General features: G+C 38.5%; 1 protein-coding gene across 5 annotated transcripts in view; it reads left to right on the forward strand.

Annotated features, from left to right (window-relative positions):
* The window catches only part of LOC125044558 (ninjurin-1-like), a 29,703-nt gene extending 13,248 nt beyond the window's left edge, over window positions 1-16,455 (forward strand). For 2 of the 5 annotated variants that reach the window (XM_047641262.1, XM_047641264.1), the window contains exons 2-3: window positions 7,552-7,731; window positions 13,365-16,455. In XM_047641262.1, coding sequence (XP_047497218.1) covers window positions 7,552-7,731; window positions 13,365-13,577 — 393 coding nt within the window. In that variant the 3' untranslated portion in view covers window positions 13,578-16,455. Of the gene's footprint in view, window positions 1-7,551; window positions 7,732-9,328; window positions 9,570-10,706; window positions 11,860-12,210; window positions 12,413-13,364 lie in introns of those variants that run through there. The other 3 variants (XR_007116498.1, XM_047641265.1, XM_047641263.1) reach the window with 3 other exon arrangements.
* Window positions 16,456-16,697: the final 242 nt, after the last annotated feature.

Raw genomic sequence — 16,697 nt, forward strand, 5'->3', positions numbered from 1 at the left:
TCTTTGATGAGACGACAGTGAGTTCGAACGATAGATTACACAAAGACAAAGGAGAGTGAAGAAAGAAGCTGAAGAGGACAGGCGATAACTCGGTTCACGCGCAGAGCAACTTGGAGCTGTGAATGACTAAATTGTACGTCACGTTATACCATGCAGTGAGTCATGTGTGGCGTCTTCCTTGCGTTTTTAAGGAGAAGGAGGAGGAGTGGGGTGAGGAGGACGAGGAGAGATAGAAGGAGGAGGAGGAGGAGTGGGGTGAGGAGGAGAAGGAGAGATAGAAGGAGGAGGAGGAGGAGTGGGGTGAGGAGGAGAAGGAGAGATAGAAGGAGGAGGAGGAGGAGTGGGGTGTTATATTTCCGAGACATATTCCAAGCATATCTCGCTTTTGTGATATATTTCCGAGACATATTCCAAGCATATCTCGCTTTTGTGATATATTTCCGAGACATATTCCAAGCATATCTCGCTTTTGTGATATATTTCCGAGACATATTCCAAGCATATCTCGCTTTTGTGATATATTTCCGAGACATATTCCAAGCATATCTCGCTTTTGTGATATATTTCCGAGACATATTCCAAGCATATCTCGCTTTTGTGATATATTTCCGAGACATATTCCAAGCATATCTCGCTTTTGTGATATATTTCCGAGACATATTCCAAGCATATCTCTCGCTTTGTGATATATTTCCGAGACATATTCCAAGCATATCTCTCGCTTTGTGATATATTTCCGAGACATATTCCAAGCATATCTCGCTTTTGTGATATATTTCCGAGACATATTCCAAGCATATCTCGCTTTTGTGATATATTTCCGAGACATATTCCAAGCATATCTCGCTTTTGTGATATATTTCCGAGACATATTCCAAGCATATCTCTCGCTTTGTGATATATTTCCGAGACATATTCCAAGCATATCTCGCTTTTGTGATATATTTCCGAGACATATTCCAAGCATATCTCGCTTTTGTGATATATTTCCGAGACATATTCCAAGCATATCTCGCTTTTGTGATATATTTCCGAGACATATTCCAAGCATATCTCGCTTTTGTGATATATTTCCGAGACATATTCCAAGCATATCTCGCTTTTGTGATATATTTCCGAGACATATTCCAAGCATATCTCGCTTTTGTGATATATTTCCGAGACATATTCCAAGCATATCTCGCTTTTGTGATATATTTCCGAGACATATTCCAAGCATATCTCGCTTTTGTGATATATTTCCGAGACATATTCCAAGCATATCTCGCTTTTGTGATATATTTCCGAGACATATTCCAAGCATATCTCGCTTTTGTGATATATTTCCGAGACATATTCCAAGCATATCTCGCTTTTGTGATATATTTCCGAGACATATTCCAAGCATATCTCTCGCTTTGTGATATATTTCCGAGACATATTCCAAGCATATCTCGCTTTTGTGATATATTTCCGAGACATATTCCAAGCATATCTCGCTTTTGTGATATATTTCCGAGACATATTCCAAGCATATCTCGCTTTTGTGATATATTTCCGAGACATATTCCAAGCATATCTCGCTTTTGTGATATATTTCCGAGACATATTCCAAGCATATCTCGCTTTTGTGATATATTTCCGAGACATATTCCAAGCATATCTCGCTTTTGTGATATATTTCCGAGACATATTCCAAGCATATCTCGCTTTTGTGATATATTTCCGAGACATATTCCAAGCATATCTCGCTTTTGTGATATATTTCCGAGACATATTCCAAGCATATCTCGCTTTTGTGATATATTTCCGAGACATATTCCAAGCATATCTCTCGCTTTGTGATATATTTCCGAGACATATTCCAAGCATATCTCGCTTTTGTGATATATTTCCGAGACATATTCCAAGCATATCTCGCTTTTGTGATATATTTCCGAGACATATTCCAAGCATATCTCGCTTTTGTGATATATTTCCGAGACATATTCCAAGCATATCTCGCTTTTGTGATATATTTCCGAGACATATTCCAAGCATATCTCGCTTTTGTGATATATTTCCGAGACATATTCCAAGCATATCTCGCTTTTGTGATATATTTCCGAGACATATTCCAAGCATATCTCGCTTTTGTGATATATTTCCGAGACATATTCCAAGCATATCTCTCGCTTTGTGATATATTTCCGAGACATATTCCAAGCATATCTCGCTTTTGTGATATATTTCCGAGACATATTCCAAGCATATCTCGCTTTTGTGATATATTTCCGAGACATATTCCAAGCATATCTCGCTTTTGTGATATATTTCCGAGACATATTCCAAGCATATCTCGCTTTTGTGATATATTTCCGAGACATATTCCAAGCATATCTCGCTTTTGTGATATATTTCCGAGACATATTCCAAGCATATCTCGCTTTTGTGATATATTTCCGAGACATATTCCAAGCATATCTCGCTTTTGTGATATATTTCCGAGACATATTCCAAGCATATCTCGCTTTTGTGATATATTTCCGAGACATATTCCAAGCATATCTCTCGCTTTGTGATATATTTCCGAGACATATTCCAAGCATATCTCGCTTTTGTGATATATTTCCGAGACATATTCCAAGCATATCTCGCTTTTGTGATATATTTCCGAGACATATTCCAAGCATATCTCGCTTTTGTGATATATTTCCGAGACATATTCCAAGCATATCTCGCTTTTGTGATATATTTCCGAGACATATTCCAAGCATATCTCGCTTTTGTGATATATTTCCGAGACATATTCCAAGCATATCTCGCTTTTGTGATATATTTCCGAGACATATTCCAAGCATATCTCGCTTTTGTGATATATTTCCGAGACATATTCCAAGCATATCTCTCGCTTTGTGATATATTTCCGAGACATATTCCAAGCATATCTCTCGCTTTGTGATATATTTCCGAGACATATTCCAAGCATATCTCGCTTTTGTGATATATTTCCGAGACATATTCCAAGCATATCTCTCGCTTTGTGATATATTTCCGAGACATATTCCAAGCATATCTCGCTTTTGTGATATATTTCCGAGACATATTCCAAGCATATCTCTCGCTTTGTGATATATTTCCGAGACATATTCCAAGCATATCTCGCTTTTGTGATATATTTCCGAGACATATTCCAAGCATATCTCGCTTTTGTGATATATTTCCGAGACATATTCCAAGCATATCTCTCGCTTTGTGATATATTTCCGAGACATATTCCAAGCATATCTCGCTTTTGTGATATATTTCCGAGACATATTCCAAGCATATCTCGCTTTTGTGATATATTTCCGAGACATATTCCAAGCATATCTCTCGCTTTGTGATATATTTCCAAGGTAGATATTTCAAGCCTAACTCTCGCTTTGTGATATAGATCCAAGACATATTTCAAACAAATCTCTCGATTTTATGATATATTTCCAAGACACATGTATTATTTGCTGTGTCTTGTCATTTGTATCGAATCTGACAGGGGAAAAAAAAAAATATATATATATAACTGTTATTGCTGTACTGTTGTTTATGTGTGATGGAAATCAGGACACCACTGCTCATCGTCTTTTGAGAGTAAAGGATGACGCTAATGGTTTAACAATAGTTCATTCGGCTTCAATACATTCCAATTATCCTTTGATATGTAATTGTTTTAACTGAACACTGTGCGCGCATACTCTCTCTCTCTCTCTCTCTCTCTCTCTCTCTCTCTCTCTCTCTCTCTCTCTCTCTGCTCACTTATTAGGTAGATGTTACATAATATATAATAAATACATATATATACATACGTATAGTTAATATAAATATTTAATATATATATATATATATATATATATATATATATATATGCATGTATGTGTGTATGTTTGTATACATACATATATATATATATTTATATATATAAACATGTATATATGATATATATATACACATATATGTATCTATAGAATAAATATATACAGTATATATATATGTAAATTTATATACGTATATATTGCATGTGTGTGTATGTGTATGTATATATATATATATATATATATATATATATATATATATAACAAGTAGACACACATACACACACACACATATATACACACACACTGTATGTATGCATGTGTATAATCATACACATATTGTGTGTATATATAAATCATATACCCCACGTGAACATGGGCCTGTATCTGTATATATATGTATATGTCTCTAAAAAGGCGTGCGCCTCCGTGTATACATATTAAACACACACACATATTCTGACAGCCTGTAGCCATGAGGAGGCGGTGAAGGCAGGCCCTCGGTTCCCGCGCCGAAACAAAAACTCAAGGGCACACTGCGAGACTCGTTGACATCCGTGCACGAGCGCTTCCAACTCTGTGCTTATTCATGCTCGAAACTAAAACGTGTGGAGAGCAAGTCAGTGTGTGCATGAGGGGTTTTATTTTATTAATATATATATATATGTATGTATATTTTGTTATATAGATATGAGATGAGGGGTGTGTGAGTGTCTGTGTGTCTGTGGTTTGTATCATGGGATGGGTATGTGGGTAGTGTAAGTTCGACTAGGGTATTAGCACGCAGTGGCCGCCGGGTCATAGATATTTTCATCTCTTGGTATCACAGCTGGTTCTGGTGTACTGTGGGTGCTTGTGATATGGTAACAGTGCACGCACGGATGAATGTGCGGGACGAAACGAACGAACGTACTTATTCGTAGTCTATACGCACTGTTGTACACGCGCGCGGGTATACATGCACGCATACATAACACACACACACACACACCTACACACACACACACACACACACACACACACACACACACACACACACACACACACACACACACACACACACACCTACACACCTACACACACATACATACACATACACACGCGCGCGCTCTTTAGTACAGACGCAGTACTTAACCCAAATAAACCTCTCTCGCCCCGATGAATGAATCACATTCATGGCAGCGTATGGAATGAGAACGTTGCGACAGGCGTGGAAATCTAGCCCCTGGAATGTACGTGACAGACAAATGTTTATATAGCGTGTCGGAGAGTGGGCGGGTCTGTCCGGCCGCGCGCCAGCCATAAGGACGGTCGTAGGAAATATATATATATATGCTTGGCGTGTATTTTTCCACGTTGTTGTTTTCTGTCGAGGGTTATTATGCATTGGGTTTGGGGGTAATTCTCTCTCTCGGTGAGATGCGAGATGGAGTCTGGATGAGAGGGAAACGAGAGAAAAAAGACATACACAGATACATGTCAAATATGCACGTATGTATATTAGTTTGAGTGCTTATGTTTGCACCGTGATTTAAAACGGCATCATCCCTCTTTTTCTTACATTTCGATCATAATTAATCTATAAATCATCCTGAAACATTAAAGTAACCACAGCGTATAATTACGACCTGAAGGGAAAGGCATCATCTTCGCCAGGCTGTATAATTCATTTGTTTAGGCTCGTGTCCCATAGTTCCCCTGGCTATAACGATTTTACTCACGTGTCCCTCTCTGTTCCTCCTCCGCCTCCTTTACACCTGCGAATCTAATCAGAAAGCCGTGGGGGCCTTCTCCATTAACCCTTCTGACTCTCCGCCCTGCAGTTTCCACGTCGTGGTAGCGTCGTAACGAAAAGAAAAGGGAGGAAAAGAAAAGAAAAAAGAAAAAAAAAGTCGTGACGGCACTCTCGTTAAGGACGTAGCAGTCGGGTCTCCTTGGGAAAGGCATTCAGGCTCGTCCTACTTCCGGGGGAGGGGAGGGGGGTGAGGGGAGGGGAAAGGGAGGTGGGGAAAGAAAGTGAAGAGTAGGTTGGGAAGGGAAGGAAAACGGAGGTTGGAAAGGGAAGGAAAAGGGAGGTTGGGAAGGGAAGGAAAAGGGAGGTTGGGAAGGGAAGGAAAAGGGAGGTGGGGAAGGGAAGGGAAGTCGAGGGTGAGGTTGGGAAGGCGGTTGGATAAGGGAAGGGGAAATGGGGAAGACCGAAGTAGGTGAGCAGGAGGAAAAGGAATCACGCTCACCGACACCCTACCATCTACACCTCACACGCTACACCCGGGAATCCACGTCGTACACTCCTGCACCCTAACGTACACACTCGACCATAGAATAACGACACGCGCAGTCGGTAATCACGCCCTCAAGGTTGATGCGTCGCCGCCGCGTCGGTCGAGCGATTTCAAGCGAAGTGAATGGAGGTGGAGGGAGCATTATAGATGGTGGAATATCAATTACTTGTTCGAATAAGGCAGTTAGATATTATATTAGCAACATATCCCGTTCTTTTCTAATGTAATGATGATAATGATGATGACAATAACAATAATTTATAATGATAATGATGATAATAGTAATGACAGTAATGATGATGATAATAAAAGTAATGACAGTAATGATGATGATAATAATAGTAATAACATTAAAAACAGGAATAATAATAATGATACTAATAATAATAATAATAACAATAATAATGAAACAATGACTCAACCCGGTGCCCCACAACACGAGAGACAGAGCGGGGAAACTGAATGATATTTGCATATGAACCACGTGACGTAACAATCGCGAGACACCGGAAGTTTTTAAATATATATCAGGGCCTCGGGGCGTTGACGATGTGCAACCAAGCGAGAATTGATATAAAAAAAAAAAACATAATAAATACACACACAAAGCGTAAATTTAAAGAGAGGAAGGCGTAAGTTATAATTAATGATTGTACTGTGACGAAAAGCGATTAGGTGTATGGGTTATCTTGAGGTAAACAAAAAATGAGTGTCATTCGATATGGTTCATTTACGCAGAATGTTTATTTCTTTATTTCTTTTATTTTCTTCTTCGTTTCTTTGATATTTATATATATATATATATATATTTTTTTTGTGAGTTTTCCTTTTCTTTATATTTTCTACTTTCTTTCGTTCGTCTTATCGTTAAATTATTTGGAGACGTTATGGAGACGCGTTGAATTATCCGGAAGTAAGGGGCGTGGATGTGGATTGCGTAAATAAACCACGCAAAAAAGGGATCTTCTCTATCCACTTCCACTACAATATCCACGTGTCCGAAATTTATTTTGAAAATTCGAATTCTTCGTCTCTCCTTCTATCCTCTTTGTCTCTCCTTCTCACCTCCCTCCTTTCTCTCCTCCACTCTTTCTCTCCTCTCTTCTTTGTCTTTCCTTCTCCCCTCTCTGTCTCTCCTCCCTTCTTTCTCTCCTTCTCCCCTCTTTCCTCCCCTTTTTGTCTCTACTCCCTTCTTCGTCTCTCCTCCCCTCTGTGTCTCCCCTTCTCCCCTCTTCGTCTCTCCTTCCCCCTTCTTCGTCTCTCCTCCCCTCTTTGTGTCCCTCCCTCCCCTCTCTCTCTTTTCCCTCCCTCTTCATCTCTCCTTCCCCCTTCTCCTCCTTTCCACCTCCCTCCCTTAACCCCTCCCTCCCCCTCCACCCCTTCGTCTCCAAGCTCATTATCAAATCTCAGCCAATCGCCCCCTCCTTCAAAAGCCTCTTCTTTTTCTCTCCCTCCCCCAGGGCGGCAAGACCTTGGACCCGAACCGCTATGCCACGAAGAAGACGGTCGCTCAGGGCATGCTCGACATCGCCCTCCTGACGGCCAACGCCTCGCAGCTCAAGTACGTCCTCAGGATCGGCGAGAAACACGAGTTCTACAGCCTTATGCTCGGCCTCATCATCACGTCGCTGATCCTGCAGGTGAGGGTCGAGGCTTTTGAAAAGCTCTTTGGTCCGTGTTTTGACTTTTTTTCTATTTTTTATTTTTTCCATTTTATTTTTTATTTTTATTTTTATTTTTCTTCTTTCTTTTATTTTTTGGTCTGTTGTTTTTCTTTCTCTTTTTCTTCTCTTTTTCTTTTTCTTTCTCTTTTCTTTCTTTTTTTCTTTTCTTTTTCTTTTTCTTTTCCTTTTCTTCTCTTTTTCTTTTCTTTTCTCTTTTATTTTTTCCTTTCTATTCTTTTCTTTTCTTTTCATTTCTTTTTTTTTTCTTTTCTTTTCCCTTCTTTTCTTTTTCTTTTCTTTTCCCTTCTTTTCTTTTTCTTTTCTTTTTCTTTCTCTTTTTCTTTTTCTCTTTTTTTCTTTTCTTTTCTTTTCTTTTTCTTTTTCTTTTCTTTTCTGTGTTTCATTTCTTTTTTCTTCCATTTTTGTCATTTTCTTCTGTTCTTACGAAGTGTGGTTTGCTTTAATATTATTGCTTCTGCTCTTTTCTCTTCCTTTCTTCAGAGGTGTTTTTTTCCTTCTTTCTCCTTCTACGGTTCTTTTGAGGTGTTTTTGTCATTTTTATTAATACCTTTTCAGCTTTCGCAATATTAACATGCACATCCCGACGGTTACCTTGTAGTAATTTTCTGTTTTTTAACCCTCACATTTATTCCCCGTTTTCTATGATTAAATGATAACGTTGTTTGAATCTGACTGCTTATTAATTCTAAACGGTTAATGATAAGTTTAGTTTAGGTTTGATATTATTATTTTTTTTTCTTTATAGGAAAAAAATAGATTATTTAGAGAGTAACGCTTTTGGATCCCGCAAGCACAATTTTTTTAGAACATCAAAGGGAATTTACATGTTTTTTTCAAATGAACAATTCTGCTTTATTTATCACCATTGGTTAAAATAAAGGTCTGTGTTGACAAATTATATAGTTAGTCTAGAGTTCATGAGATAAATTGTGTATTCTTAGGACAGATAATTATGTGTAAGTAGATAATACAAGTTACCGGTCATTGGTAGATTTCACTGTCGCGTGAATATATATATATATTTTTTTTTTATGTGTTAAGGCCTCAGGAAAGAGATCGTAAGAGGCAATCCACTTGGTTGGAAGTAACTTGTGACTGTGTAGCTATGCTGAAATGCACATCGTAGAGTAATATTAGTGTGTTTTCACGTAGACGTTAAGTATCGGTTTCCTACCGAATTCATTACCCCACCTCACATATACGTACACCTACATATATACGTACTCGTACACACGCACACACCTACACACATACATACACCTAAACACACACGACTACAACTACACTCACACACACACACAAACAAACAAACATACAAACATACAAACAAACGAACAAACGCACACACGACTACACACACACACACACAGAAACACACCCACACACACAAACAAACAAACAAACACACTCACCACACACACACACACACACACACACACACACACACACACACACACACACACACACACACACACACACACACAGTCCATCAAAACATCATCAAGTTCCTCACAGGTTTTACACTAAGCTTGGTGGCCTAATATCCATGCAGCTGGTGGTTGGTGTATTATCCGTGAGTTTGTCCATGCTCCGGGATTGCCGTCTGCACCTTCCGCATTACCGTATATCTGCAACAGTTATCAACAACCTCAACGTCATCCTCGTCTATCTCATCACTGTACTAAATGTCATCATCACTGGGTTTGGCATTTTACCCTCTGATGTGAATTTGTCCTTCTGAAGGGGGACGCGTGGCCAAAAAAAGAGAGAGAGAGAGAGAGAAAATGAAAAAGGTTAAAGGCTCTTTTTGTTTTCAATTTTTGTCTGCATGGATATTAATAGAGAAGCAGTGATGTTGTTGTCCAGTCATGTGCATTGTCATCATGCATGGGATGATGATTAACTTGCTGTGTATTGTAAGGTCAATTTGTGAATTGGGAATTAATAACATTTGGCCTTTGGATGTGAGTACGATTTTTGTGAAATTTTGTGAAAGTTTCGTTGCAAAAAGAGTCAAAATTTAGATTAGCTTCCCAAGGATGCCAGCCACCTGCCATGTCACTATTCGTACATGGACCTTGCTAAGTGCAGAGAATATTTATTTCACGATTACACAGCATTAACAAAGATGCCAACTAACCTGCTTTACTCTATTAATCGAGGGTTATGGTAAGCTGTATATGGTAGAAGGTTCGATAAAATCACATCCAAGTCTGGCGAGATATTTTGTCAGAAGGCTCAATGTTGCATGACCTGTGTTTGCATCTCCAAGTGCACTCTAAGTCTTGTCACCTCCTAACAGCCATAACAGTAGCGACCTAACCGAGAGATATTCATAACGATTATTTACTAACATATTCTGTCAATTATAATAACAACAATCTTTATGAAGCTCTAACTAATTCTTATCTAATGATGTTAACTAATTTCGTTTTAAGATGAATCTGTCTCTAAAGTTCAAAATAGTCAATGGTAGAGCACTTTGCACATTTTCTGAGACAATGCACGAGTACACTATTAAGATAGTCTAAAGTAAATTAAAATTAATTCCAACTACTAGAGAGAGAAAAAGAAATAGAAAAATCATAAGTCTCTATTCAAATAGTTGATTCTACCGATAAGGGAGATGAGACCAGTAAAAAAAAAAAATAATAATAATAAAAAATAAAAAGTAGATACAAAAATATCTTACCCAACCTATGAAGTTCTCAGAATCATAGAAGTCTCAGAATTCAGTAAACAAAGAAAATTAATTGAAATGAAGACGATACACAGATATTTGTCTCAAAGAATCAAGTAAATGGAGACAACTAGTAGAATGAAAATATATGTTTGTCTCAGAGAGTCAAGTAAACAGAGAGACAGTAGAAAAAGATAAATATTTGTCTCAAACACATGAGATTAGTAATAACATGAAAGTGTCCACGCAGCTGCTCGTCGGGCTGATGTCGTTCTCGTTGTCCATGCTCCGCGACTGCCGGCTGCACCTTCCCCAGTACCGAATCTCGGCTCTGGTGATCAACCACGTAAATATCATCTGCGTCTTCATCATCACGGCTCTTAACATCCTCATCAGCGGCTTTGGAATTTACCCATCGGGCACAGCGGCGTTGCAATCGGCCGTCTTCTAATCAGGATCGGATCGGATTAGATCGGGTCGGAACCAAAGACCCGGCGAGAAGAGGATGGGATTCGTCAACAGCTGATTCGCTTTTTTTTTTTTTTTTTCAGGCGTCGGTTTCAAGTTTATTTTCTTTGACGTGACGATTCTTTTTTTATGTAATATATCAAGTGGGTTCAGTCGCCGAAAATCATAAAATTAGTTGAAATTATTATGTATTATGATTAAGGAATGACGATAAGAGTTGTAAATTAATGCCTTCAATATTCCCTATCCGTGGTCATCGCCACATTAAAAAAAAAATAGATAAATGTATAGTGCCAAGACCTACTTATACTCTGTAACCAAGTTGCTGGGCACTCGCGTATCAGATTCTGGAACTTTTCGCCAATTCAGGATTTTTATACATGGTGGTCAGTGCCTCGTTATTGCAAGACGGTCATTTTGTTCACAAAGATTTGCGAAGGCGACCTCCACCTTAGCTCTGTTATGATCTTTGACCTCAGTCCACAAGGTAACACGCTACCTCTAAGAATCCTGTGGCGAAAGCACGATTTCCATTGTGTTTGTCTGTTTAATATATGTACCCAAGAGAAGATGTGAAACTGTGCGTGGTGTGTGTGTGTGTGTGTGTCTGTGTGTGTGCGTGTGCTAGTGTGTGTGTGTGTGTCTGTGTCTGTGTCTGTGTGTCTGTGTGTATGTGGGTGTACGCGTGCGTGCGTGTGTCTGTGAAATTTCTCGCAACAATGGTTAAAGAAGTGCTCTATCATGCTATAGATAATTACATAAAGCAACACCCACTTTTAACTGACTAGATTATGTTTATGACAGTTTAAGGTGTTAATTTGTTTAGGAAAGTCCTGAGAACAGACAATGAATGCTTATGGTAGTCCTGATAAGCACTTTTTTATTTTTTATAGGTTTGGCCATGATTCATGAAAAATAAAAGAATTATTACCCCTTGTTGTCTTTCTATAACACTTCATGCCGTGTTAAGTGTATCCGACGTGTAAGAAGCAGTATGATTTGTTAACACACGACCGTGCTTTTGATGTCTCTCCATGTAGCAGCCTCACCTCTGGATCAGCCTTAGAAATGTTCCTTTAGAGCAAGTTCGAGGAAATTCCTAAACACACCAACGTGTATATAGCCTAAACATCCTTTTCAGTAGCTAGGCTTTTTTTTTTTCTCTCACCCAAGGGTCAAAAGCAGTCAGTTCGTTCAACAGCAATTAAGTAAATAAAAATAAAAAATAAAAACTTTAATAGACGAAGCTTCGCGTGTGCCTTCCGTAACTCTATTGTCTGCCATAGGGGCTGACGGCGGTGCTGCTGACGGGTTTATCAGTTATAAGTATCAATAATCCCTCAAAGCAGTGGCTAGCAGTGACCATCAATCACGTGACACTCGGCGTCATCACGCTTATCACTGCCCTTGACGCCATAAAGTTGGGTTTCGACTATGGATTCCAAGGCCAGAAAGTCGGAGACACTTTCATCCCCTAACAGCTTAACAGTAAGAAATGCTTGTATAAACTGCTTGCTTTCCATCTCACGCACCACGTTCTGAAACCAAGAAGAAAACAGCAACAACAACACGGTAATTATTGAGATTTCTGGAGGGAACACGTTTGAGGCATGTTTTTGATTGCCCGTCACTGCTGTTTGTGAAAGTTGTGTCATGAGTGAAGAGACCTTGTTGTTTTGGTCTTGCTCTCGGAGCGTGATGCCCCGCCCCATTCCTCGCCGCCCACCAGCCCTTATGACAGTCACGGTAGTTCGTAAAACCTGTAATTAACCCCCGTGTTCTGGCCCCTGCTCTGTGCTATCTTCAAGAAAAGACTTCGCTTGGGTATCATTCAGGTCACCGTTGCATTTCATGTCCGTCGTCGAATTGTGCTCTTCCAGTTCAGTTTTAATTGCGAATAACTGCATGTCGAGTCACTAATCAAGTCTCTTAAGATATTCCTAAACCTCTGTCTTTTATTCCGGAAGATACTGACTCCTCTTCCGCCAGCATCTTCTCTCATTATGGTTTCAGGCGTCTTATCTTGAAGTTTCACACAGCCTTATTCCATTTAAAAAAATCGTGTCAGAACACTTATCAGAATGCCATCCCCATTCATCATCCATCCAACTGATATTTAGATGATCAATTGTGTCTATAAGATTGTAAAATTTATCCAAAGTTTTCGATCCCTGTAGTAGAGTAACCCTTCGCCGTAACAAATGTTTTCAAACCCCGACAAGGCTCCCTTTTAGTAACACCATCCCAGTGACTTTATAGAAATGTCCCCAGAAGTGTTTTGAAAACCCCTTTGGTAACACCATCCCCGTTATATATACATTTCCCCAGCTGTTTGAAGCCCCCCGATGATGCTCCCTTTTGTAATACCATCACCCGTTATACAGAAATTTCCCCAGATATATAAAACGCCTTTAGTAACACCATCCCCGTGACATTGCAGGTGCTGGTGGGCGTGTTGTTCCTCATAATCGGCGGGATGGACATTAACGACCCAAAACAGCACACGGTCGCGGACATCCTAAACAACGTTATCCTCCTCTTCGTGTTTCTGATCTCCGTGGACAATGTGGTGCTCTCTTCCTTCGGGCTTGAACAAATGAACATTCACCCGCCGGGAACACCGATTAATGGCACGAGCAACAAGGAGCTTTGAGGGGACATCTTTTTTTTTTTTTTTTTTTTTTTTTTTTTAAGGGGGGGGGGGTGTTGTTCCCTGTTTCAGAGGCTTATCTCTATTTTGTAAAAAAAATGATAATAAATGAGTTCGTGGACACATCTAACCTTGTGAAATTTGATTAGGTAGTTGGTTCTTGACGTCGTAAATGTTTTTTTTTTTTTTTTTTTTTTGTGATCTGTATGTTTTATGGTGTGGCTGGAGTTAAGTAAATATATCTGGCTAGACATAAACACAACGACTACCTTATAAAGTTACAATTTGCTTGATTTTTCTCCGGGAATGAGACCCAGAAATCATCCCACGAAAGCCAAATTTGTGTCCGTTTTGAAATACCCAAGCAAGCACACCCGTGAATACCCCAGATCACAGAGACATTTAAGACGTCAGGAGCATTCATTGTGCACGCGACCTCCAACAAGGCTTTACGATTCCTGGTACATACACTGACCTTAGAACAACGGCCACCACACAGCTTCCTAAACCTTGTTCCTCTGTGATCCTGGCCCGTGCCTCTCTCCCTGTACTTAAAGGTACACAGCGTGTCAATGTGCAGTATGTCTATTACACTTGGCATGCGAAACTTTTAAGGAAAAACAAGAAACGTAATTTAAGTGGTGTTGGGACCTATCTTTCATAAGCAGTTGAGTCAGTCGTAGTCATTTATCCGATGCTGTCTGTAGCTCGACAGTGAATGTGCTCAGTTGGAAATTCTTTCTTTTCTTTCTCTTTCTCTCTCTCTATCTATCTATCTATCTCTCTCTCTCTATATATATATATATATATATATCGCTCTCTCTCTCTCTCTCTCTCTCTCTCTCTCTCTCTCTCTCTCTCTCTCTCTCTCTCTCTCTCTCTCTCTCTCTCTCTCTCTCTCTCTTCTCTCTCTCTCTCTCTCTCTCTCTCTTGTATAATGGACTTTTTTGTTCCGAATCTGGTACTTCAAGAACCGCATGGCGTCACCTGGAAACGAACGGTGGCTGCTTGTGCATTTCCTGAAGACAACTTTTGGAAGATTGATATTATTCAAAATTGCACTATTTCTTAGGAAGTATAAATGTCGTTGCTTTAAGTGATTTCATTGTGATTTTCGTTTAAAGATAATTGAACATAGATTGGCACTTTCCACGCATCGTAGAAAGTTTCAAATTAAGGAATATGTTTTGGTGACCAGAATCTCAAAAAGAAAATAATACATATTAAAAAAAAAAAACGAAAGTATTTCACTTCAAATTTGTATGAGTAAGCAATACATAAATAAGTTGTATGTGGTTTGTATAGATACTAAGAATCTCATCTTTATTGTCATGTCAGAATTTAAAAAAATAAGAATAACTATTTTAAAGACAAGCAATACATTTTATTAGCAATATATATATGTGTGTGTGTGTGAAGACGAAAATAAAATGTATCTGAAGTCCAGTACCTATAGATGGCGCCTCTTTTATATTCAAGTAGTCTGGAGTTGAACACTATTACGCGGTGTTTTAGGTCTCTTCGCGTTCGATTAGGTACATTTCTTCAAGGCTGATTAAAGATCCTCCTTTTTTTCCTGTGGGCGTGACCGCAACGAGGTTTACGTAGCTCGATTACCAGACAAATATATATACATATATATATATACCTTTGGCTTCCGTCAGCATAACTCCCGTTTCTGTGCTGGTTCTCGAATCGAATCTTCTTGTTTGACCTTTTTGCAATTGTATGGGCCTAAGCAGCTATTAGTAATTGTTCATAACAATAGATTATTACACGAATGATTTCCTTGGATTATTATGAAATTTGAATTGCGTGACAATCAAGGTGTAAAAAAAAATAATATGAATGTTCTCTTCCCCCAAACATTTTTAACCGTGTGAGTTCGAGAGAGCGAGACAATACTCTCAGCTGAAAATATACATACATAGGTCGAGGAAAATAATAAGTGTAGCGAAGCTGTGACGAGACCGAAGGAATAGCTGAGTTACAGATGACGAAATTATACTTTGCCTGGAAGAAAACGGTATCATGATGAGAAAATGACACTCGTTAAAATGATAAATTATAAGACTTCATGTAGTGATTAGTGTTGCCGCTGAGCTTTGTCAACTTGGTCTTTACGATTTCCAGGACTTCGCGAATTGTTCAGAATTAATTACTCATATTCTTGTGTATTTTTTGTTTCGAGTTACATGCCCACAACAATCACGTGAAAGGGACTTTTCCATATCCCAAATTCAATCATTTGCATATCATTTGATATGATAAACATAACGATCAAAGTTTTACTAAAGGATACGAAGCGAGTTATGCTAAATACTAGTCTTTATCCATATTAGACTATTTTTCCCATTTTCCAACAAATTCGACAGAAGACAGAGACTCGGAAAACGTACTGATCAAAGTCGCTCTTTCGGCTCACAAAAGGTTACACTGCTATCATCTAGTTGAGTTAAGGTTGCTTGATAAAACGTTTGAGTACTTTCCTCTTTGTTGACTATTATGTACTGTGATACACTGACCTAAGTACAACACTAAGTGTTATTTTACAATCGCAAGTTTGTATCTAGCAATAGACAGTATTTTTAAATTGTTAATGTTGTAAATCACAAGAAATTTTGTAAATGTGCTCGAGGTGAAAGTTAGGTACATAACATCTTACGAAGTTTATTGGTAAAGAAAATATTAAACTTACAAATCACAGTAACATGTTCATACGTAACGACAAATACAATGAAGTATATATCTATATTCTAAACCGTAAGTTGGAAACCAAAACACTTAGCACAAAAATGTTACTTAACTCTTCACCTGACTGATATTTTTCCCAACTATGTACATACTTATGGTGTGATTTCAAATAAACAAAGAGAGATTATGTGAGTGTTTTTTACAATCCTTAGCTCAGTTTTTTTTTTTTTTTTAGAAGTTCCTTTGAAGATTAACGACACTTTATTTCATTTTTAGGTCAGATTCTTTTATTTTTTTCTCTATTTTTAAATGTTTCATGACAATTAATTTCCAATGTTACTATTATGATTAGTACAACCATAATTGTTACTGATACTGTATGTCGGTGTTGATTATTACTAATAATTATGACTGGTTATTTTGTAGATA

This window comes from Penaeus chinensis, chromosome 36 (genome assembly GCF_019202785.1).
Source record: "Penaeus chinensis breed Huanghai No. 1 chromosome 36, ASM1920278v2, whole genome shotgun sequence".
Lineage (NCBI taxonomy): Eukaryota > Metazoa > Arthropoda > Malacostraca > Decapoda > Penaeidae > Penaeus > Penaeus chinensis.